Source organism: Hypanus sabinus, chromosome 6, assembly GCF_030144855.1.
Source record: "Hypanus sabinus isolate sHypSab1 chromosome 6, sHypSab1.hap1, whole genome shotgun sequence".
Lineage (NCBI taxonomy): Eukaryota > Metazoa > Chordata > Chondrichthyes > Myliobatiformes > Dasyatidae > Hypanus > Hypanus sabinus.
In genome coordinates, this window is record NC_082711.1 from 57,725,765 (window position 1) to 57,751,291 (window position 25,527).

The following is a 25,527-nucleotide window of genomic DNA, read 5'->3' on the forward strand; positions in this document are numbered from 1 at the left end:
CACTCCCCGCTGAACATTGGCTTCTCGGTAGAGATTGTTAAGAGCACCAAATTTCTTGGTGTTCACCTGGCGGAGAATCTCACCTGGCCCCTCAACACCAGCTCCATAGCAAAGAAAGCCCAGCATCTTTACTTTCTGCGAAGGCTGAGGAAAGTTCACCTCCCACCCCCCTCCTCATCACATTCTACAGGGGTTGTATTGAGAGCATCTTGAGCAACTGCATCACTGCCTGGTTCCGAAATTGCATCATCTCGGATCGCAAGACCCTGCAGTGGATAGTGAGGTCAACTGAGAAGATCATTGGGGTCTCTCTTCCTGCCATTACAGACATTTACACTACACGCTGCATCTGCAAGGCAAACAGCATTATGAAGGACCCCATGCACCCCTCATACAATCTCTTCTCCCTCCTGCCATCTGGGAAAAGGCACCAGAGCATTCAGGCTCTCACGACCAGACTATGTAACAGTTTCTTCCCCCAAGTTATCAGACTCCTCAGTACCCTGAGATTGGACTGACACCAACTTACTGCCCTCTATAGTGCCTATTGTCTTATTATTTATTGTAATGCCTGCACTGTTTTGTGCATCTTATGCAGTCCTGGGTAGGTCTCTAGTCTAGTGTGGTCTTTTTCTGTGTTGTTTTCACGTAGTTCAGTGTAGTTCTTGTACTGTTTCTTGTAGCACCATGGTCCTGAAAAAGTCTCGTTTTTACTATGTACTGTACCAGCAGTTATGGTCGAAATGACAATAAAAAGTGACTTGACTTTACTTACTGATGTACTTTAGTAGTTAATGCACAACTGTAATGCACCAAATTCTCTTTCCAAACTCTCAACTTCACTCTCCCTGTCATACAAAAATAGCAGTTGAATGGAAAACTCACATCCTACAGATTCCTCTCTAAGTGACACATCATCGTGAATTAAACATTTTTTGTTGTTCTTTCATCAGTGCTGGCTATAAATCTTGGATCTGTTTCCCCAGCAGAACTCTGAAAGTATCTTCACTTGAACAACTGAAGTGGCTCAAAACGGCATCTTACCAACACCCTCTTAATTTCATCTATAGATTTTCAGTAAAACTAGCCTTGTCAATGAAGCTCAAATCTTGTGATGAATTTTTAAAAAGCCCTGTTGCCTTTAATTTGAATGTGTAGCTACCTTCCTGACATATCCTCTCCTCTGACTACTTCAGTGTGAGTTTGGGCTTGTTTCCTGTCTCTGACAGCTGTACCAAATAGTTTCATTTAATCCTTGTGCCAGTGAATGGAAATATTGATAGCACGAGGTTCACTATGGATTGCTGTGAAATTTAGCAAAGAACAGAGAGAAATTTGGGGAAGGTTTGTGTGTATGTTGTAGCACCTACTTTGTTGTCAGACAAAAAAGCAGATTATTTTTGTATCTCCTGTAAGATCAAAGCTTAAAACTGATTATTTGAGAATTGGGGAAAAGAAAGGATGAATCTGCAGGAGAAAAGCATAAAAAGATCTTCAGTCTCCTTTCCTCTAAAATTAGGTAAAAAGGTGTTCTGAGCAGGAAATACATGGAGCCAGATTACTTGATTGGCCACAGATTTATTGATGTAGGTACAAGTAAGTAAACCTGAGAATAAAACTTTAAAGTACTTTCTTGTACATTAATGATGTTGTCATTCCTCACTGATCTAATAGAGTAGTGTGATTTTATGCTATTTCCAGTAGTTGCACAAATGCAAGGAAATAACATAAAGATCATACTACTCCGTGAAGACTGCTTCAGTACAGAAAACAAATCTTTACCAAAGGATGCCCATGGCACTTAACAGTAATTGGTGTTGATCAACTTAACAGGGCTTCATCCAGTTATTAAAATTTACCTATTACAAAATCTTTGGAGCTCAATGCTATGAATATTGAATCAGGATATGTAGGTGAAATGTATATTTGCAAATAAAAAGCAGCTTCACATGCATACAATATCATTTTACTTCCCTTTTTTATTTTATAAACATAGTGTTTCTGCCAGCGTAATTCATTACCTATTTTCCTCCAAGGATTTGTGTACTAGCAACTAGTATTCAAGTTTGTACTGAATAACATTCAGAGTACTATTCCTTTTGGTATTCTAGATGACTAATTTCATTTGTGAGTTTGGTAATGTGCATTCTTCTGTCCCATATTTATCAATCTGGTAATTATTTATCTGCTGGTAATGCAGGATACTTGGAAAACTTGTTTTCAATGTGTAGCATGTTATTGCCAAAGTAAAAATTGATTCTTTTTAACCTCCTTTCTGCAATACATTGCTTTTATCAAAAATATTTCCAAGTTACTATCTGCATTTGAATTATTCATTTGAAGAAATAGTCATATTTTGGTATCGGTTGATCTTCATTTCCACTCTTTATATGAGTTTCTTCTCAATTACTTGACACCTCCTGGAAAATACTGAGCTGTGGAGATTGCACAATATGTGCTTTGTTTGGAGTAGGCATACACTCTGCTGTATGTCTCTTACTGTTCATTTGAATTTGGGATATGGTCACACAATGTGTCTCAATATTTCAGCATTCTTACCTGGCAGACTATGTTGTAGATCTTGTGTTTCATTATGATCCTTTTTCACATACAGGAGTTGGAGCTATATAAAGTGGAGCTTTTATCAAAGCCTGCATTGTTAGCTGTAAACAAAATGGATTTGAAAAATGCTGCAGAAAAATTTAAAGAGCTAATGCAACAGCTTCAGCAGCCTCAAGGTAAGGCAGAAAACCCATTTGATCCAAGTGTTTATTCATATTGGTATGTTATAATTTGTCATTATCAAGCACTAACTCCAAAATTAAATGCATCGTAGATTTAATTTTGACCTTTGCCAAATGACTATTGAAGACTAATATAAGTACAAAACACTACAAATTCTCAGTAGATTTGATAATATCTGTTGAGAGAGAAAAACAAAATTAACATTTTAATTTCTGGATCAGTAAAATCTGTAATATTATTTAAATTTATTAAATGAGCTGCAGGACACAAAAAAAAATCCAGATGCCTTTGGCTAGATCGGATCTCAAGAAGCAGCTGACAGTTGAGTTAAATAGCATAGGAGTTATGGAGTGAACACTGAAAGGTTATTTGCATTGCTCCCTGGTCCAGGTCTAAGTTCTAAGCAGTACCAACTAAAATGGCATTCAGAGTTCTCTTTTTGATTTGTCACCAACCGTAGACCCCTTGGAGCTGGTCTTAGAAATGGAATAACAAGGACCGCCACCATTAGTGCTTTATTCATTTCAGGCAGAGGCAATCAAAATCCATTCTGATATCTTTAAAAAAAATTTCTCTATTTGTGATTGTTAAAGTATTTTGCATATAGGAACTGTTCTATCAGCCTAAGTTTTCACAAAAACGGCTAACAATTATGTATCTTTTTTTTAAACCACAGATTTTACTGTATATACCCATGATGTCATCTTACCTCAATGAGACAATGTAACAGAGTTGACATATTTACTAAAATGGCAGTTTTTAATCAGCTGTACCAGAAGAGACAACTTGTGACCCATTTTTGAGAAGCAATTGATGACTTTTCATAATCTATTCATTAACTAATATTGAGTTTTATTTTTAAATTGGCAGTTTTCCATTTTAGATCAGAAACATCTATTGTACTAAATACTTTGCACTTACCCTGTGAATTTCAGCATTAGTGCATGTCATTAGTCAAAATGCACATTAGAAACAACTGATAGTCATGTTAATGTACATTGTTTAAAAATGCATAGTTAAATCTTAAGCAGCAAGCCAACCTAAAATGTAAATAGTCAAGAAAATATGCATTTAATTTTGTAATAGATTCCAGTCAGCATTTGTTTTTTTTATTTCAAATTCAGTCATTAAATTTATTGGTTAAAAATACAGTGCATTAAGTACTCCTGTTTGAGTATTGTTGGAGGCAACTGCCTACCTGGGGGAAGCAACAGTGGCCGTGCCTCTGGCACAGAGTCTGGCCCTGTAGCTCAGAAGGGTAGGGAAAGGAAGAGGAAGGCAGTAGTAATGGGGGACCCGATAGTTAGGGGGTCAGATAGGCGATTCTGTGGATGCAGTCAGGAGACCTGGATGGTAGTTTGCCTCCCTGGTGCCAGGGTCCGGGATGTTTCTGATCGTGTCCAAGATATCTTGAAGTGGGAGGGTGAGGAGCTAGAGGTCGTGGTACATATAGGTACCAATGACATAGGAAAGAAAAAGGAAGAGGTCCTGAAAGGTGAATATAGGGAGTTAGGGAGGGAATTGAGGAGGAGGACCACAAAGGTAGCAATCTCAGGATTACTGCCTGTGCCACACGACAGTGAGAGTAAGAGTGGAATGAGGTGGAGGATAAATGTGTGGCTGAGGGATTGGAGCAAGGGGCAGGGATTCAAGTTTTTGGGTCATTGGTACCCCTTTTCGGGCAGGTGTGACCTGTACAAAAAGGACGGGTTGCACTTGAATCCTAGGGGGACTAATATCCTGGCGGGGAGATTTACGAAGGCTACTGGGGAGACTTTAAACTAGAATGGTTGGGGGGTGGGAATCAAATTGAAGCGACTAGGAGAGGTTAGTTCACAAATAGAGAAAACTAGTAGACAGTGTGTGAGGGAGGATAGGCAGGTGACAGAGAAGGGGAGCGCTCAGACCGAAGATGTAGGGGAGAAGGAAGAAAAAGATAATAAAGTTGTTTGCACCATTAGGGATAAACAGAGGAAGAGGTGGAGAGTTTCTTAAATGCATCTATTTTAAAGCTAGGAGCATTTTAAGAAAGGTGGATGAGCTTGGAGCATGGATTGATACCTGGAAATATGATGTTGTAGCTATTAGTGAAACATGGTTGCTGGAGGGGTGTGATTGGCAACTAAATATTCCTGGATTTTGTTGCTTCAGGTGTGATAGAATTGGGGGGGGGGGGCAAGAGGGCGAGGTGTTGTATTGCTTGTCACAGAAAATATTACAGTGGTGCTTTGGCAGGATAGATTAGAGGGCTTGTCTAGGGAGCCTTTGGGTGGAATTGAGGAATGGGAAAGGTGTAGTAACACTTATAGGGGTGTATTATAGACCACCTAATGGGGAGTGAGAATTGGAGGAGCAAATTTGTAAGAAGATAGCAGATATTTGTCGTAAGCACAAGGTTGTGATTGTGGGAGATTTTAATTTTCCACGCATAGAGTGGGAAGCCCATACTGTAAAAGGGCTGGATGGTTTGGAGTTTGTAAAATGTGTGCAGGATAGTGTTTTGCAGCAATACATAGAGGTACCAACTAGAGAAGGGGCAGTGTTGGATCTCCTGTTAGGGAATGAGATAGGTATGTGTTGGGTAGCACTTAAGGTCCAGTGCCAATTAGATTCAATATAATTATGGAAAAGGATAGGACTGGACCCAGGGTTGAGATTTTTGATTGGAGAAAGGCTAAATTTGAGGAGATGCGAAGGGATTTAGAAGGAGTGGATTCAGACAATTTGTTTTATGGGAAGGATGTAATAGAGAAATAGAGGTCATTTAAAGGTGAAATTTTGAGGGTACAGAATCTTTATGTTCCTGTTAGGTTGAAAGGAAAGGTTAAAAGTTTGAGAGAACCATGGTTTTCAAGGGATATTGGAAACTTGGTTTGGAAAAAGAGAGAGATCTACAATAAATATAGGCAGCATGGAGTAAATGAGGTGCTCGAGAAACTTAAGAATATAAAAAGAATCTTAAGAAAGAAATCAGAAAAGCTAAAAGAAGATATGAGATTGCTTTGGCAAGTAAGGTGAAAATAAATCCAAAGGGTTTCTACAGTTATATTAATAGCAAAAGGATAGTGAGGGATAAAGTTGGTCCCTTAGAGAATCAGAGTGGACAGCTATGTGTGGAGCCGAAAGAGATGGGGGAGATTTTGAACAATTTCTTTTTTTCGATATTCACTAAGGAGAAGGATATTGAATTGTGTAAGGTAAGGGAAACAAGTAGGGTAGTTCTGGAAACTATTATGATTAAAGAAGAGGAAGTACTGGTGCTTTTAGAGAATATAAAAGAGAATAAGTCTCCGGGTCCTGACAGGATATTCCCTAGGACCTTGAGGGAAGTTAGTGTAGAAATAGCAGGGGCTCTGACAGAAATATTTCAAATGTCATTAGAAACGGGGATAGTGCCGGAGGATTGGCATATTGCTCATGTTCTTCCATTGTTTAAAAAGGTTTCTAACACTAAACCTAGCAATTGTCGGCCTGTAAGTTTTACGTCAGTGGTGGGTAATTAATGGAAAGTATTCTTAGAGATGGTACATATAATTATCTGGGTAGACAGGGTCTGATTAGGAACAGTCAACATGGATTTGTGCGTAGAAAGTCGTGTTTGATAAATCTTATTGAATTTTTTGAAGAGGTTACTAGGAAAGTTGACAAGGGTAAAGCAATAGATGTTGTCTATATGGACTTCAGTAAGGCCTTTGACAAGGTTCCACACAGAAGGTTAGTTAGGAAGGTTCAGTCGTTAGGTATTATTATTGAAGTAGTAAAATAGATTCAACAGTGGCTGGATGGGAGATGCCAGAGAGTAGTGGTGGATAACTGTTTGTCAGGTTGGAGGTCAGTGACTAGTGGTGTGCCTCAGGGATCTGTACTGGCTCCAATGTTGTTTGTCGTATACATTAATGATCTGGATGATGGGGTGGTAAATTGGATTAGTAAGTATGCAGATGATACTAAGATAGGTGGTGTTGCAGATAATGAAGTAGGTTTTCAAAGCTTGCAGAGAGATTTAGGCCAGTTAGAAGAGTGGGCTGAAAGATGGCAGATGGAGTTTAATGCTGATAAATGTGAGGTGCTACATTTTAGTAGAATTAATCAAAATAGGACATACTTGGTAAATGGTAGGGCATTGAGGAATGCAGTAGAACAGAGTGATCTAGGAATAATGGTGCATAGTTCCCTGAAGGTGGAATCACATGTGGATAGGGTGGTGAAGAATGCTTTTGGTATGCTGGCCTTTATAAATCAGAGCATTGAGTGAAGGAGTTGGGATGTAATGTTAAAATTGTACAAGGCATTGGTGAGACCAGATTTGGAGTATCTGGTCACCAAATTATAGGAAAGATGGCAACAAAATAGAGAGAGTATAGAGGAGATTTACTAGAATGTTACCTGTGTTTCAGCACCTAAGTTACAGAGAAAGGTTGAACAAGGTAGGTCTTTATTCTTTGGAGCGTAGAAGGTTGAGGGGGATAAATGGAGTTGACATGGATAGGCTTATTCCATTGAGAGTAGGGGAGATTCAAACAAGAGGACATGAGTTGAGAGTTAAGGGGCAAAAGTTTAGGGGTAACACGAGGGGGAACTTCTTTACTCAGAGAGTGGTAGCTGTGTGGAACGAGCTTCCAGTAGAAGTGGTAGAGGCAGGTTCGATTTTGTCATTTAAAAAAAAAAATTGTATAGGTATATGGACTGGAAAGAAATGGAGGGTTATGGGCTGAGTGCAGGTAGGTGGGACTAGGTGAGAGTAAGTGTTCGGCATGGACTAGAAGGGCCGATATAGCCTGTTTCCGTGCTGTAATTGTTATATGGTTATATGCATTATGTATCTTCTATCTTGACGTACATTTTATTTCCTTGTAGATTTCTATCACTTAATACCAGAAGAAATGGTCCCCATGAGACAAGTCCAGTTTAAACACATAATCCCAATCTCTTCATTAACTGGATATGGAATTGAAGAATTGAAAAACTGTATTCGAAAATCATTAGACGATCAGGATGACCTAGAAAATGAACATTATAGGCTTGAAAAGCTGCAGAAGTTACACTCAAACACTCCCTGAAAGTATTTAGAACATTCAAAGTTGTTGATTACTGCAGATGAGTCTTCAAGGAAACTATTGATTATATTCATGATTAAAGGATGCAAGAAAGACCCTTAATATGACTTCAAGTACTCAAATTTTGCTTGTGCTGAACAGATTTATGAGAGACAAGGTGGTGGGACAGGTTGCAAGGTAAAGAAGGCCATCCTCAGTAAAGCACATCCTTGGTATGTGACTCAGTAAAGTAACATCAAAATTTTCACACAATTATGCAGTCCACAAGATTGCCATGCTTGTGCTACCTCTATTAAAGAACACACAGGTCATGCTAATATCCTAATTGCTTATCACCTTTTGCTCAATTATATATTACATATTAGGTAATGGTCGAGGAAGAGGGAAGGATGTTACTATTGGGTTTAAAACCAGGACAGATGGCAACTTTTATAGCATGTTAGAAATGCTAGTTTATTGCCTGAGATTGTTATGTTGATTCTTGACTTACAACAGAAGTTCATGACAAGTGGTGAAATGTTTGCTTCCTTTGGAAATGAAGAGAAGTGAATGCTGATGAAGAAGCCATAGACAGTCAACAGAAGAGCCATGCGTGACCATCAACCCAACTTGAGGTTTATGTGCCTTTACATGTTCATGAGCCGGAAACTTGAGAAGTATTCAAATGTACACGCAATGCTGCATCTTGTACTTAACAAAGAGGGCAAGAGGTTGCAGGAAGAAGTGGGTGTTGAGAATATCTCATCTGATGAAGCAGCTTGACAAATCAGCCTGTAGGATTAAATCATCTTATGATCAGTGATGGAGGGAATGCTCTCTGCTCATTTGATTCATGTATAGATTAATGTTATAGACCACATTCAGGCCCTATACTTCATTCCACACAGAATTCTGGAAATTATATCTATTACCTTCTCTTCCTCCTGAATTGTTCGTTGAATCACAAGGGTCGTAAAACTTGTTTGACTAGTTCATTTTCAAATGCTTCAAAAATGAAAGGCAAACTAACAAATTATCAATAAGTGACCTACCTAATCTTTTTTGTTTCACTTTCTTTCTTGGCATTTTTATGCATGCATTCCATTTTCACTTGAGTGGTGGAGTTTGTGTGGACCTTTAGTCCTGATTCTTGTGCCACCCTTGGCTTTGGCAAATTCTTCTAATCTTCACAGCTACTATGGTACTGTAGAGAACAGTAAGTGTTTCAACAACATTAATAAATGTCCTATTTTACATTCTGCTTTTTTGACCAGGAGGATTAAACAAAAGCATCATAGCCTAAACCAGAGTACAGGCAATGACAGGAATGTTTCTATTGAACATTACTAAAATGGGGTAATTTAGTTGATGACACACAAATCTTATTGCAAATTAAAGATCTTTTGCATCATTTACAGTTTAGAATGTAAAAAATTCCATTCTGGAGGTGATAGGATCATTAACATGTAATATACCAGATTCCAGGTTAAACAGAAGTAGTTTTTTATTAAGTTAATATATTACAATAGTATAGTTTGAGAAAAGCATTAATCTAAAATGTTGCTTTATATACAACAGCACAATAATATCCATGGTCGGCAGAAGCTTAAGACTCAGCCAAGGAAAATGAGCTTTTCTAGGTCATCACATTGCCAGCAAGTAATATACAAGTCCATAACTGGAATTAATTTCTATAACTGTTCCATAAAAGTATACAGAATGGGTGTAAAACTGCTTGAATGGTGCAGAAATGGGAATGGCAACAATTTTATAAAGTTGCCAAAACTCTTCCATTCAATTACATTTTATTGCCAGCCTATTACAGTTGCATCCATAGCACTATAGTCTAAGACAAATATTAAAATTCATCTTATTTTCAAAATGGCATTTCGTAATAAATCATGGTGACATGACATTTTGTTGGCATACAGTTGATGTGGCAAATAAACAATATTTTTGCAATTATGCTGCTGTGGTATAGAGGAGTTCAGAATGGCTGAAAGCATGAGGTACAATTTAACATGCACTTCCAATATGCTGTGAGAATTAAGTATTCAGTGGAATCTTTAAACCATTCTAATTGTTTCACAGAAATATTCTTTGTGTATTTTTATAATTTCTACAGAGCTAACTGTATGTATACATACATCACATTTGATTACAATGATGCATTACAACTTAGCCGGTCATTTCTTAATGAAAGTAGACAGACACTTCTCAGCCTACAAACTGAACTATTGTGGAGGTCCAAGAAATAATTTGACAAATGGTAATGAAAGTGCTACAAAATAATACGGTGGCATGCAAAAGTTTGGGCACCCCGGTCAAAATTTCTGTTACTGTGAATAGTTAAGTGAGTAGAAGATGAACTGATCTCCAAAAGTCATAAAGTTAAAGATGAAACATTCTTTTCAACATTTTAAGCAAGATTAGTATATTATTTTTGTTTTGTACAATTTTAGACTGAGAAAAAAAGGAGCACCATGCAAAAGTTTGGGCACCCCAAGGGGTTTGAGCTCTCAGATAACTTTTACCAAGCTCTCAGACCTTAATTAGTTTGTTAGGGCTATGGCTTGTTCAGTCATCATTAGGAAAGGCCAAGTGATGCAAATTTCAAAGCTTTATAAATACCCTGATTCCTCAAACCTTGTCCCAACAATCAGCAGCCATGGGCTCCTCTAAGCAGCTGCCTAGCACTCTGAAAATTAAAATAAATGATGCCCACAAAGCAGGAGAAGGCTATAAGAAGATAGCAAAGTGTTTTCAGGTAGCCGTTTCCTCAGTTTGTAACGTAATTAAGAAATGGCAGTTAACAGGAACGGTGGCGATCAAGTTGAGGTCTGGAAGACCAAGAAAGCGTTCTGGGAGAACTCCTCGTGGGATTGCTAGAAAGGCAAATCAAAACCACCATTTGACTGCAAAAGATCTTCAGGAAGATTCAGCAGACTGTGGAGTGGTGGTGCACTGTTCTACTGTACAATGGCACCTGCACAAATATGACCTTCATGGAACAGTCATCAGAAGGAAACCTTTCCTGTGTCACCACCACAAAATTCAGCACCAGAAGTTTGCAAAGGAACATCTAAACAAGCCTGATGCATTTTGTAAACAAGTCCTGTGGACTGATGAAGTTAAAACAGAACTTTTTGGCCGCTATGAGCAAAGGTATGTTTGGAGAAAAAAGGGTGCAGAATTTCATGAAAAGAACACCTCTCCAACTGTTAAGCACGGGATTGGATAGACCATGCTTTGGGCTTGTGTTGCAGCCAGTGGCATGGGGAACATTTTACTGGTAGAGGGACGAATGAATTCAATTAAATACCAGCAAATTCTGGAAGCAAACATTTCTTAATGAAAGTAGACAGACATCTTCTGTAAAGAAGATGAAAAGAGGATGGGTTCTACAACAGGATAATGATCCTAAACACACCTCAAAATCCACAATGAACTACATCAAGAGGCGCAAGCTAAAGGTTTTGCCATGGTCCTCACAGTCCCCCAACCTGAACATCATCAAAAATCTGTGGATAGACCTCAAAGGAGCAGTGCATGCATGACAGCCCAAGAATCTCACAGAACTAGAAGCCTTTTGCAAGGAAGAATAGGCAAAAATCCCCTGAACAAGAATTGAAAGACTCTTAGCTGGATACAGAAAGCTGTGATACTTGCCAAAGGGGTGTTACTGAGTACTGACCATGCAGGGTGCCCAAGCTTTTGCTTCAGTTCCTTTTCATTTTTTGTTATTTTGAAACTGTAAAAGATGGAAATAAAAAAGTAACCTTGCTTAAAATAGTAAAGAAATGTATCATCTTTAACTTTAGGCCTTTTGGAAATCAGGTCATCTTTTACTTGCTTAGCTATTCACAGTAATAGAAATTTTGACCAGGGGTGCCCAAACTTCTGCATGCCACTGTATATAGCCACATTTTGTATAGTTATAATGAAATTTAATGTTGAAATCAATTCTTTATAAAAATCATAAGCAAAATGTACGTACCTTACAGAACCACACCTATCATTAACAGTAATTTTACAGCCTATAAATTAAATTATGAAGCATTTTACTGAGATCCTTTAAATCAGGCTAAACTCAATCAGTGAAAATGAAGAAATGGTAGGATATTTTCTAAAACAGAAAACTTTCTAAACCATTCCTTGACATGGATAATTCTAATAGTTCGAAGCATAACGTTAGAAAGCATAAAAATATTTAATATCTGAGTTACTTACTTAGTGGAGCTGTTTAAATTTCACTATTAAATCTTCATCTCATTGATCCACATGAATCAGATATTCTACCACACTTTGACCAAGTACCCAATTCATGTGCATTGATGATGTGAAGATTCAGCAGTGAAACTGATGCAGATTCAAAGCAGTTTTGAGCAATTGTTATTTTACTACTGGAGAGAGATTTGACTTCAGGTACTAGCCTTAAATGTTTATGACTTTTGGCTGCCAATTGTACTCATTTTGTCATAATTTTCAATGGAATTGTGTGTCTAGGAATGAGTACACAGCCAAGTCTCAAGTGTGAGCACCCAGAGGCAAATTTCTTCTATCCTTTATAAAAACTTTGAGATTGTTAAATGTAATAATTTCATTGTAAGCTGCAGAGGAAAAAGAGTATTCACAGTATCTTAGCATTACTGTAGAATCACATTCAATTTGGGCATTTTGATCGGCTCATGACAAACAAATTGATTCAAGAAATAAAGATTTTCAGATTATGACACTATTTGAATTATACAAAGGCACTTCGATTTAAATGCTGCTACTAAAGATAATGAAACCCCCATATCTATAGACTGGTTTTCTACAAAGTAATCAAGAAGCACCTGACATTCTATCTGGCGTTCCACTTTTCTCCCACCATGTCTTGTGAGACTGAACAAACAGGAAAACAGAAGTTATAGTTTGCACCCAACTGACCTTTACAACATAAACAATTGTAAGGAGTTGAGCTGGAAAGTGGCTGTCTAGTGAAACCTTAGGCATATTTATTCTAGAGGGCACACTATATGTAATCGTAGTCTCACTGCTGGATTGTGACCTAAGAATTTTTGAAAAAAGTGTTTCATAATTTACAGATTTAAATACATAGCTTCACATTTTAAATGACAATAATTTGATTGAGATAGACAGGTGATTTTGTATGTTGGGAATTATTCATAAATTTAACTGGTTCAAAAATGTAAAAAAGCCATATTGGACTTCAGTGCAGGGAACTGTCCTCAAGTTGCTTCAGAATCATGAGGATAATGAATGTCAAAGCAATGCTAGGAAGGCAAACATCATGTATGGACATCTGATGACTGTGTTAATGATGGGATGAAGTTAATGAACTGAGATTCATTTTAGAGGAACAAAGACATTTGGGCATTGAAGGCCAGAAGGATAGAGAGATGGGATTGGTGGTTAGCATTGGAGAAGACTGGAAGTTAAATAGACTTTTGCCATTGGATAAAACACACATGGGAATTTTAATTTTGGATTCTGTCAGCCAACATAGACCAGCAAAGACAGAACAGCATCTGAGAGGAATTTGGTGCAGCATTGTTTTACCATCAGTGTTATGTGTGTTTATGTTTCAGAAGGGAGGCTAGGGAGACAAGTACTGAAAAAGGCTGGGTCTAGAATTTTGAAAGACAGCAAACCTGTTAAAATCCTTTGTTATTCTTAAAGGTAACCTAACAAAAGTAAAAAAAAAAACATTTATAAATGATTATAAACTGGATACAAGCATAATCAGTTTTTGAGATTGTTCAAGATAAAATTTTCATTATTATCAAACCAGATTGTAGAGGGGCATGCTGGGTACAGCCATGTACCTAAAAATGCAGTGCCAAGCTGTTAAAGCTCCCAATATAGAATTACATGCATGCTAAACAGTAAAGACAGCATGCAACAGACAGAATTAGGTGATCACCCAATCAGATCTAAGTTCAACTGACCTGATACATCTTGTAAACTTTGATGGACAGTAGCTTAGAGGAGGCTCCAGGAACGTTCCTAGTCTCAACAATGATGGTGCTCCTAGCAAGTGAGTGCAAAGGCTGAAGCATGTACAATATGTTCAGCCAGAAATTCCGAGTGGGTGATCCATCTTAAGTTTCTCATGAGACATCTATCATCATAGAATCAATCTAATTCACTCCATATATCAAGAAACGCCTGACAAGAAATGGCTATCACAAGCCTGTGAGACAGATCAATATCTCAGCTGTAGTTTCTGAATTAGTTATTCTTATAGCCATGTTGTCACAGTACAAATTCGGTGCCTACCTAACAACATAGAAAATTGTCCAGGTATGCCCTGTCCTCAAAACAGCTTGGCAGATCCAGTTGCAACCCACTCAATTTACTCTCAAACATCAGTATATGGAAGGAAGGAGCCATTGACAGTGCTTTAAGTGGCACTTACCTACTCACCACTATCTAGTTTGGGCTTCACTAGGATCACTCTTGGTCCAAATGTGGGCCATAAAGCTCAGTTGCTGATAAGTATTTTCCTCCAGCTCTTATACTGGTAAACTGTTAGCATGTCTGCCTAATGCATTTAAAAAAAAAACATAATTCCTCTTGTGTTTGAAACAAATAGATATTTTTGTATTTTGGTGAGGATGGCTTATTTAGTGAATGACACAACATTAATTATATTTAACTCTGACATGAAAGTTTTCATACATAAATACAGAACTATGTTTTATAATGTATAAAGTTGTACACCCAAACACTTCCTTATCTGCAGATGCTGGAAATTACAAAATAAAAGTGGAAAATGCTACACATACTCAGCAGGTCAACTAGTATTTGTGAAAGGAGAAATAGTTATTTTTTAGGCACATGAGTCTTCATCAGAATTGGAAAAAATGGAAAGAAAAAGACATTGTAAGGTTGGAGGAAGAGTAATGGAGAAAAGAAAGGAAAGCTGTGCAATAGGGTGGAGACTCATTCTCTTCACCCTAAACAAAATTTTCTCACTTTTTCTAGTTCTAATGAAAGCTCATCAACTTAAATGGCTAGCTCTGTTCCTCTTATCATAAATGCTGACTGACATGCAGAGTACCTCCAACATTTTTTTCCATTAAATTATCAGCTTTCTTCTTCATCTCTGGTGTAATGAAGATTCAATAATTTACATGAAAACACCAAATCTACCAATATTAAGTCTGACATGACCATGTTTTGATTTGTAGGGCAAGCAACAATTGCCTGATGTTGTCAGGTAATGTGAAAAACACTGTACATATTTACAAAATACTCTCTGAGCAAGCATTTCTGCAAGTATCAAATATATGATTTTGATCTTCAATTGCATATTCCATTTCTTTAACACAATAACCCTTACAAATGCAATTATTTGTCCCGTTATACAGCTCAATCCAAAGCAATTTTTTAGGGGAAAAAAACATCTTTTTATGTCTATGCAAGTACATTTTGTTCTACTAGACTACTAGAACAAAAGGGATCCGTGCGCACTATTATTCAATGCAGTGAATGTGTACTCAGGAGCTTTCAACTGAGCCTTGCTGAAAAATGGGCTCTCAATCTTCTTCCAGAGGACTAAGCACCATAACATATGCAAATACATGACAGCTTTTTTATTGTCTTTTTTTCCAGGAAGAGTTCCTGTTCCCAGATCATTGTTTCAGTGCGTTATTTTGCACAAGAATGCTGACTCTTCATAGAACATTGTTTTATTAATGATGAGCCAAAGTCTATTATTTTATATTTAGAAGCCCTGGTTTTTGAAGTTAGCAGAGGGAGTTTATATTCCTTCTTTTGAAAGTCTTGTTGATGGTCTGGAGATTCATTCATTAGAGACATCAGTGTAAGGCTGCCCCTTTATAAAACTAGAAGGAAATCTTTAGTTGTTCAGATCCACTAAATGGCAACCTAAATGGAGGTCTCCCAGAGCTGTGGAAAAAAAGAGCACGAATATAGGTTTTATAAATCAACTAGAAACTATTAACCTTTTTAAAAAGAAAACAGATATATACCGGTACCTCTAATTCTTCTGATTTAACAATGGTTCATCTTTCAAAATCAACAAACATAATATTACTTAGCAACCTTGATAATGAACTTATTAATGTAAAATTTAATTTGTGCTTAAAAGCACAATTCACCCACGTTAAGACTAATATATTCTAACTGGTTAAACTACCGACCAACATACGTTTGTGGCTGACAAGAGAAACCAAAGCAGCTGGGGGAAAGCAACATCATCACAGGATGAACATGCATAATTTACACATACAGTACAGGAGATCAGAACTAAAGAAGAGCCATTGAAGATGTGTGAATCAGCACACCTTATTGTTTCATTGTTGCATCCAAATCATCGAACTAATATTTTGTATAAAGAGAAGATTTGTTGTAATTTGATCAGTTCATAGCCGTACTATTTCTCTAACCATTTAGGCAAACTGTTGCCACTCAAGCACAAAATTAACCATTTATACAAAGCTTCATGGTGCTGCCCATAAGATATTGCACTATGGCAAACTAAAGGACCAAATGGTAATGTACTTAAGACAAAATCTTAATGAAATTGTTTGTGTTTTCAACCTCTTCAAATGTACTCACCCGTGCACTTTGTCGACTTGCCTTTCCCTCCTCATCAGGAAGAGGTGGCATCGGGTATGGGCACTTCCTACTAGAAGCAATTGATCCATTGGACGAAGAATGCGACTTAGACGGAGACAATGTCCTAAGAAGGAAAACCAAAAATCAACACAGCCTATGGCATCTTAGATTATTGACAGCCAGAGTACTAAATCTGTATCAGTGCTGGTATGGTTTAGTTAAGGACATCCAGTATATTATTTGGAAAAATTTGCAATGAGCCACTTTTTGTTTTCATTCGGCAATGATTTAAATAAACAGTGAAATCCCAAGACAACATGGTGACACAACTCTTTGTGTTACCCATATGTGTTGGTGGTGTCCTATGGCATTGGAGGATGCAATTTAGGCTACTGATTTATTTGTGAGAATTTCTATTTTTTTCTTATAAGGAAGTTATAAAATGGAGACAAGATGTATCCCACTAAATGACTTAGTTATCAGGCCAGTCCCATATAACATTAGACAGGTAACCCAATTGGTAAAGGCTTGAGAATAAACTGCCTTCAAGCTTCAGCAGTGGTCTGTGGCAGTGGAATAAAGAAGAATTATTACAGACCAGGCTGGTACATCATAGTACAGGCTGATCGCTAAACATTTTACATTCATATAAAGATATTACAAGTGTGGTTAGGGGGATTGGGGTGGAGGTCGGAAGGTGGAAACAAAATCATTGTGCTTACATGCAACTGGCAAAGGCCAACCTGTTATTTGTAAAATTAAGACAAGATTTTTGCCAACTGGAAAGTTAGTCAAGCAAACAGCAAACATTAAGTGACACAAACGCTGCAGGCAGGCAAGACAATGGAAACAATGCAAAATAAAACGTCATAAAAGAAAACTATAAAGCAGCAGGTTTGGAAACATAATGCTTGGTGATTAATTGTTTGAAAACCATTAATTAAACTGGATATATGGTGATAAAATTGGGAAGTAGTATGCAATAGTATATAACCACAAGGTAATTTGTATTATTAACTCGATTTAAGATATAGTTTACTAACTTCCTGTGTCTCCGTGTACATCTCTAATAAGGATCTGTAGTCTTCTTTGCTGCTTCTTGTCTTGAACACCCACAATAGCAACCTGGATTTACCCAGCACTTTTGATGTGACAAAATGTCCTAAAAGTGCTTGGTAGAAGCATCACCAAACCTTGATGCTAAGCCCCATAGGGAGATTATCAAAAGCCTAGTCCTTAATACTCACTTAAACAGAGGAGTAGGAAAAAGGAATAGAGGTATGCAGTACAGAAATTGGTGCAACTTGCCCAGGCTGACTTCTGTGTACTCATCCCATTTCCCTGCAATCAGGCCTGTGTTCCTCTTTGTTTACAAGTATTTGTCTAAATGCATTTTAAATGTTGTAATGTATCTGCCTTTACGACTTCCTCTGGCAAATCATTCCATATAGATGTACAATGTTCTGGAGATCCCTGCCACTTACTAACCAAGATGCAATACTTTTTGCTTTTCTTCCCGATTACATTCCATCTGTCATCCCCATCCCACTTTCCAACTTATCTATGTCCCTCTTTTACAGCCATCTTCCCTATCTACTACTTCATCAATTTTTGGGTTGTCAACAGACTTACTAATCAGTCATCCTAGATTCACACATATATGTAAAACAAACAACAAAGGTCTTAGCACCAATCCCAGTGGTATAACATGGGTTACAATTTCCAATCATAAAAAAAATCCCTTAACCACTATCCCGTCTCATATCATCAAGCCAATTTTGGGTCTAGTTTACTAACGCGCCTTGTATCCAATGTACATTAACTGTCCTGGCCTGTCTACTCTGCAGGATTTTAACAAATGTCTTGCTAAAGCCCATGTAAACCATTATCAACTACTCTCCCTTCAATATTTTTCGTTACTTTCTTCAAATACTCAAGACATGAGAAAGCATTTCACTGAATGATTCCTTCGAATCAATCTCTGCTTTTTGAAGTGGAAATAAATTGTGACCTTTGAATTTTTTTCCAAATAATTTCCCTACTATTACTGTAAAACTCACTACATTGTAGTTACTTATCTATCCTACTGTCCTTTTTTCATAAAGGGAACAAAATTAGGTTATCTGGTATCTTAGTGGGTATGACAAAGATGCAAAGATTTCCATGAGAACCCTAGCTATTTCCTTCCTTCCTTGCTTGCTTCCCACAACATCATGGAATTGATCCTTTCAGACCCCTGGAATTTATTTAGAGCCTGTGCCAACTCTCTAACAACCTCCTTCCTAACACAGGGATATTCTGGAACATCAGCATAACTCTGCATTAATTTTCCATCCTACTTCTTCATGAATACTGATGAGAAATATTCTTTTCAGGATTCAACTCATATCCCCTAGCTCCTCATATTAAATTTCCTTTTTGATCCCGGAAGAAACCTTCTTTTTCTCTAGCTACTCTTTTACTTCTAATATAGAGTCATAGAAAAATACAGCACAGGAACAGATCCTTTGGCCCATCTAGTCTGTGCCAAACTATTTAAAATGCCTAGTCCCATTGACCTGAACCTGGATTATAGCCCTTCATACTCTTACCATCCATGTAAGAGTAAACTTCTCATAAACACTGAATTGCATATGGAGCTCGCATGTACCACTTGCACTGGCAGCTTGTTCCACACTCTCACGACCCTCTGAATGAAGTTTCCCCTCATGTTCCCCTTAAACCTTTCACCCTTAACCCATGACCTATAGTTGTAGTCCTACCCAATCTCAGGCTTTTTCCACTGAGATTGGATAGGACTACAACTATCTACGCCCCTCATAATTATGTGTACCTCTATCAAATATCCCCTCAATCTTCTTCTTTACAAGGAATACAGTCCTAATCTATCCTATCTTTCCTTATAACTAAGGTCCTCCAGTCCTGCAACATCTTGTAAATTTTCTCTGTACTCTTTCAACCTTATTTACAATTTTCCCACAGGTAGGTGATCAAAACTGCACACAATACTTCAAATTAGGCCTCACCAACTTCAACATAACATCCAATCTCCTGTACTCAAGACTTTGATTTATGAAAACCAAAGTACTTCTATAATGTTTTGGAATGTTCTTTAATCCTGCTTTCCAGAACCATTTCATGTCCTCTTTTTTGCCCTCCTAATTTCTTTCTCAAGTCTTCTAAATACCTGTATCTCATGTATGCTTCCTATTTCTGAGCAAACATTCAATTCTCTTTGTTAACTAATTTTTCTTAGTTTTACCACTTTCTGATTCTTACCCTTAAAGGGAGATGTTGACTCTGAGCTCTTACCATCTCATCTTTAAAATGCCTCAACCTTATTGGATTCTGTTTTGCTCTTTGGCTGCTGTTTCCAATCTATCTTCACCAGGTCCTGCCTTATACCATTGAAATCAGCTCTGCCCACAATTTAAGTCAAGGGCCAGCCTTATTTTCTTTTACATGATTACCTTGAAACTTAATAAACTATGGTCACTTTTTCTAAAAGGTTCCTCCAAAGCCACTTCAACCACTTCACCATTGGCATTCCAAGTACAGCCTGTTCCCAATGGAAAAGCATTTTAGAGATTTCATTTTACTTAAGCACCTTCTATGGCCCTCTGTTTGTCAAGGTCAACCATGGATGTTGTGACCTAGCTGTTAAAGTCAATGTGTAAGCCAGGGCAGTATGATATGGACGGCAACCTGTTGCCCATACAGCATCCTCCCCTTCTTCATGCAGCTGATGAATCCAAAGGAACTGCAAAGACCAATACAGTTTCACACCAGTGGCATTGCAGAGTTTCCAGTCAGGATTCAACTCAAAACTGTCTCGGACTATAGCTCCAAATGTTGCCTTAGAATTTATCCCCAAAGCCTTCCTCATGAATGGGTGTAGCTGCAGGGCAGCAAAGGTTTGAAAAGAAGGGTTTCTTCTCCTAGTTGAGCTGCCAACCATGGCTGACAAGCCCCATCTGCCAGGTTTTTAGGTGTCCAAAACTTGACTTTGCCCCTTCTCTTATCAGTAGAAATGGTTCCACTGGGTTTCATAGCCAAGCCACATGTAAAGGCAAGACGCTGGACATGGTTGTCAGAGACTATTTGAGATGTATGCTATTGTGAGTACTTAATCGGGAGCGGGAGCTTATCCCCACTACCCAACCCAGCTACAACAACCTTAAGGAATCTTACACTCAGGCAACCCGTCCATATTGGGAAATTTAAGAAAATCCCGTTATTATGACTCCATCACCCAAGATGTAAAGTTTAAAAAGTAACCTGTTTTTGACAAAAGAGTATACCAAATATTTAATATCTGCTGATGTAGAAATGTTCCCTAACTTTACTGCAAGACTTGGATTTAAATTTTAGAAAACACCCCCTTGTCTCGGACTCATCAACAGTGGAAATAATTTATGACCTCAAGGTCACCAGAACATAGAAGGTTTTTTTCCCATCCTCTGTACTCCAGTCCTCCTGATGACTTTTTGATTATTTTCTGTACTCATCCATGACATTTAATAAAGTGCCTGGATCTCCAAAGCTCTGCAAGCTCACTGGTCTCATGTAATATCACCAACTTTCCCAAAGCTGTGGAAACCCTCAGCCATCATCTGTGGTTGTGGATGTTCCCGTGTCCAAAGTACCTTCCTGTGCTCTACTCCCAAGGTCATCTAAAAGTCATGTCCTAAACATGCCACATCTGACTTAAGCTCCTACGGCCACTGTAGATGTTCACCTCATCAGTAATTGTGGAAAAAGGAATGAGCTACATTGCAAAAAAAGGCCCACATGCCTCACCCACCTCTACTTCCATTCTCTGTGAGCAAGAAAAGGTAAAAATAATTACATCAACTCTGGCAATCTATATTTCACTTGAAAAGTCAGGATTGATTGTATTCCGAAAAAAAAATCTTTGTCACTTATTATTCATTGTTAACATCAGCCTTGATCCTCTACCTGGAGACTGGCATGTGCTTCTCTAACAACTCAGTATTGCATATCAAAGGATACACAAAGCTGTTCACACTAGCATAATGGAGAGTTTATGAAATAAAAATGATAGTGTGGTATGTATTTTATTAGCCTAAATATATAAATCTTTTTAATAGGTTCAGGGTATAAAAGACAGTTACATAACTGTTCAGAACACTCCATTATATTTTTGTTATGCACCTATGTGATATGACCATCACTGGTAGGGATGTTAATTATGGATTATCACTAACTGCCTTCAGAAAGCCTTTTGGTATCACTGGGGTCTACGTGATGCACATACCATGAAAATATTGTTAGCTTTCTGATCTTGGCCTAGTGTTGATGAAGAAATAATGATACATTTCCAAGCCAGGATGGTGATTTAGAAGGAGTCTGCAAGACTGTGGTATCACCATTATTTACTTCTACTCTCTTCTTTCAGAATAGAAAAAAACTATAGTAATAATAGGGCTCTGAAAAATGCTGTAGAACAGAGGGACCTCAGGGTACAACTACATAGTTCCCTGAAAATAAAGTCACAGGTAGACAGAAAGGTGAAGTAGACATTTGGCACACTTGCCTTCTTCAGTCAGGGCATCAAGTACAAGAGCTGGGATATCATGCTATGAGATGTTGATGAAACTACACTTGGAACATATTCTTTTCAGTTTTCATCACCTGGCTATAGGAAGAATGTCATTAAACTAGAAAGGCTGTATAAAAGATCACAAGTATGTTACTGACATTGGAGGGTTTAAGTTATAAGCAGAGTGACAGATATTTTCCATGGAGTCTAGGAATTCAAGGAATGGCCATATAAATGTTTATAAAATCAAGAGGGGCATATATAAGGTGAATGGTCACAGTCCTTTTCCTGAGTCAAGGGAATCTAAAACTAGAAGGCATAGGTTTAAGATAAAATGGGAAGATTTGAAAGAGATCCCATAGGCAACATTTTCCACACAGAAAGTGAAGAATGAATAGGACAGGTTTCTAGAGGAAATAGTAGAGTTGGGTACAATTATGATGCTTAAAAGAATTTTAGATAAACACATGGATAGGAAATGTTTAGAATACAGACCAAATGTGAGGAAGAAGAACTAGCTCAAGTAGACAGCTTGGTTGGCATAGACAAATTGGGCCGAAAGGCCTATTTTTGTGCTTTGTAAGGCCATGGATCTATGTTAGAAACAGGAGTTGGAGAAACACATGCAATACTCTGATTCTGATACACTGTTCAATAAAATTATTGCTCATTTTCTGTTCCAACATATATTCTTATCAAAATGTCTCAGTCTTAAACCTAGTCAATGACGAAACAGTCACTTATCTGTGACTGAATACATTTCACTTCAGGTCAGTCTCAAATGCTCAAACCCTCATTCCAATGAGTAACCTCTTGCTACGGAATCCATCATCAGTGAAAACAAACCTTCTAGTATCTACTCTGTAATTTTTAAAAACAGTATTTATAGTTATAGGCTGACCTATTTAATCTTGGTGGTGAAGGAATGTTTAGAAATAATAATTTGAAACAAATTTAGTGGTTATTTGGAAAAGGTGAATTTATTAGGGAAAGCAAACATTGATTTGGTAGAGGCAAGTCCTATTTGACAAACTTTAAGTAACAGCAAACACAGAGCAGAGAAATCTGATAAACATGGATTATGATGATTGTGAAATGTTGTTTGATAAAGTACCATACACTGTATATTTTCAATCAATATTTAAGCGATTAGAATAAAAGAGACTAGCAATAATAGGTAGAAAATTGGCTAAGTGATAGGAAACACTTTTTTGACTGGAGGGAAATATACAGTCGAATTCCATAGCCTTGGTACTAGGATCACTAATTTTCTTAAAATGTAAACTGAATGACTTCGGCTTGTGTATGGAACACAGTCTCCAAGTCTAAAGATGATACAAAATTGGAAATGTAGTGAAAGTGAAGATGACCAATAAACTAAGAAGTTACATTTCTATGGGAAGTACAAGAAGAGGTAATATGAAGTTAGCAATCTTTTAAAGTTTCAGGAATATAGAGATCTGTGGGTATACATGCACAAAACATTAGAAGTGGCTGTATCTTAAGATAAATTAAGTTAAAAAATGCAGGGGCATGAACTTTTTAAAGAAAAAGGCATATAGTAGAACACACAGTTAATCTTTATGAAACACTACTTTGACCACAACTGGAACATTGTGTGCAGTTCTGGGTACCACATTTTAGGAAAGATACAGAAGCTTTAATGATATCAAAGAGAAGGTTTATTGCATAAATTTGAGAGGCTGGGATTCTAACTGAAGCAGAAAGAAAGGAGATCTCATATGGTTATTTAAAATTATAAAGGATTACAGAAAATAATATTCCTGAAAATTATGAATTATGTCATTAAAGGTTAGCCATTACTTACCTACCATTTTACCTTTTGATCTAGTTTCCTAAACTAGCTAATTAACTTAGAGTATAGTGTATAGTTCTGTTCAGGAACATCTGAAAAAAGTGCAGATTGTTGTCCGGAATGGAGGGCATTAGTTATAAGGAGAGATTTGATAGGCTGGGTTTATTTTCCTCAAAAATGCATGACCATACACTTCCTGACAATGCATTCCATCTGCCACTTCTTAGACCATTCTTCTAATCTGCAGCCTCCCTGTTTCTTCAACACTATGTGCCCCTTCACCTATCTTTTCCTTGTTGGCAAACTTGGCCACAAAGCCATTAATTTCATCATCCAACTCATAGATATACAATGTAAAAAAAAGCAGTTCCAACATCAACCTCTATGGAATACCACTTGTCACTGGCAACCAACCAGAAAAGGTTCCCTTTATTCCCACTCTTTGCCTCCAGCTATTTAGCCAATTCTCTAACCTTGCTAGTATCTTTCCTGTAATACCATGGGCTCTTATCTTGATAAGCAGGATCCTGTATGGCATCTTGTCAACGACCTTCTGAAAATCCAAATACACAGATTCTCCTTTGTCTATCCTGCTTGTTACTTCCTCAAAGAATTACAAAATATTTGTCAGGCAATTTTTGCCCTTAAGGAAACCATGATGACTTTGGCCTATTTTATCATGTGTCTCCAAGTACACAGAAACCTCATCCCTAACAATCAACTCCAACATCCCCCAAACCACTGAAGTCAGGGTAACTGGCCTATAATTTCCTTACTTCTACCTCTCTCCCTTCTTGAAGTGTGGAGTCATATTTGCAATTTTCCTGTCTTCTGGAACCATTCCAGAATCTAGTGATTCTTGGAAGATCATTATTAATTACTCCACAATCTGTTCGTATACCTCTTTCAGAACCCTGGGGTGTAGTTCATCTGGTCCAGGTGATTTATCTACCTTCAGACCTGTCAGTTCTCCAAGCATCATCTCCCTAGTAATAGCAATTGCACTGACTTCTGCCCCCTGATACTCTCAAACCTCCGGCATACTGTTCGTGTCTTCCACAGTGAAGATCGATACTACTCAGTTTGTTTCCATTTCCTTGTCCCCCATTACTACCTCTCCAGTGTCATTTTCCAGCAGTTTGATATTTACTCTCGTCTCCCTTTCATGCTTTATATATCTTCTTTTGATATTATTGGCTAGCTTACCTTTGCATTTCATTTTTTCCCTCCCTATGGCCTTTTTAGTTGCCTTCTGTTAGTTTCCCACTAATTTTTGCTATATTATGTGCCATCTCTTTTACTTTTATGTAGTCTTTATCTTCCCTTGTCAGCTACAGTTGTGTCATTCTACCATTAGATGACACAATTCATTCTTTGGAATGAATCTATCCTAAGCCTTCTCAATTGCTCCCAGAATCTCCAGCCATTGCTGTTCCGCCATCATCCCTAGTAGTATCCCTTTCCATTCGACTTTGGCCAGTTCCTCTTTCATGCCCCTGTAATTCTCTTTACTCCACTGTAATACTGATACATCTGACTAGCTTCTCTTACTCAAATTACAGGGTAATTTTTATATTGTGATCATTGTCTCCTAAGGGTTCCTTTACCTTAAGCTCCCTAATCAAATCTATTTCAATACACAACACCAAATCCAGAATAATTGATCCCCTAGTGTTCTAAAAAGCCATCTCAAAGGCATTCTACAAATCTTCATTCAGGATCTAGCAGAAACCTAATTTTCTCAATCCACTGCATATTGATAGAACCCCAGGACT

At 37.6% G+C, this 25,527-nt stretch overlaps 2 protein-coding genes across 6 annotated transcripts in view; one reads left to right on the forward strand and one right to left on the reverse strand.

The window, feature by feature from the left end:
* gtpbp10 (GTP-binding protein 10 (putative)) overlaps positions 1-10,796 on the forward strand; it is a 56,120-nt gene extending 45,324 nt beyond the window's left edge. For both annotated transcript variants that reach the window (XM_059972208.1, XM_059972209.1), the window contains exons 9-10: positions 2,615-2,738; positions 7,603-10,796. In XM_059972208.1, the coding sequence (XP_059828191.1) occupies positions 2,615-2,738; positions 7,603-7,805 (327 nt within the window). In that variant the 3' untranslated portion in view covers positions 7,806-10,796. The remainder of the gene's footprint in view (positions 1-2,614; positions 2,739-7,602) is intronic.
* The window catches only part of adam22 (ADAM metallopeptidase domain 22), a 337,659-nt gene continuing 321,392 nt past the window's right edge, over positions 9,261-25,527 (reverse strand). For all 4 annotated transcript variants that reach the window (XM_059972204.1, XM_059972203.1, XM_059972205.1 and 1 more), the window contains 2 exons: positions 16,374-16,497; positions 9,261-15,701 (listed from right to left, as the gene is read on the reverse strand). In XM_059972204.1, coding sequence (XP_059828187.1) covers positions 15,681-15,701; positions 16,374-16,497 — 145 coding nt within the window. In that variant the 3' untranslated portion in view covers positions 9,261-15,680. The remainder of the gene's footprint in view (positions 15,702-16,373; positions 16,498-25,527) is intronic.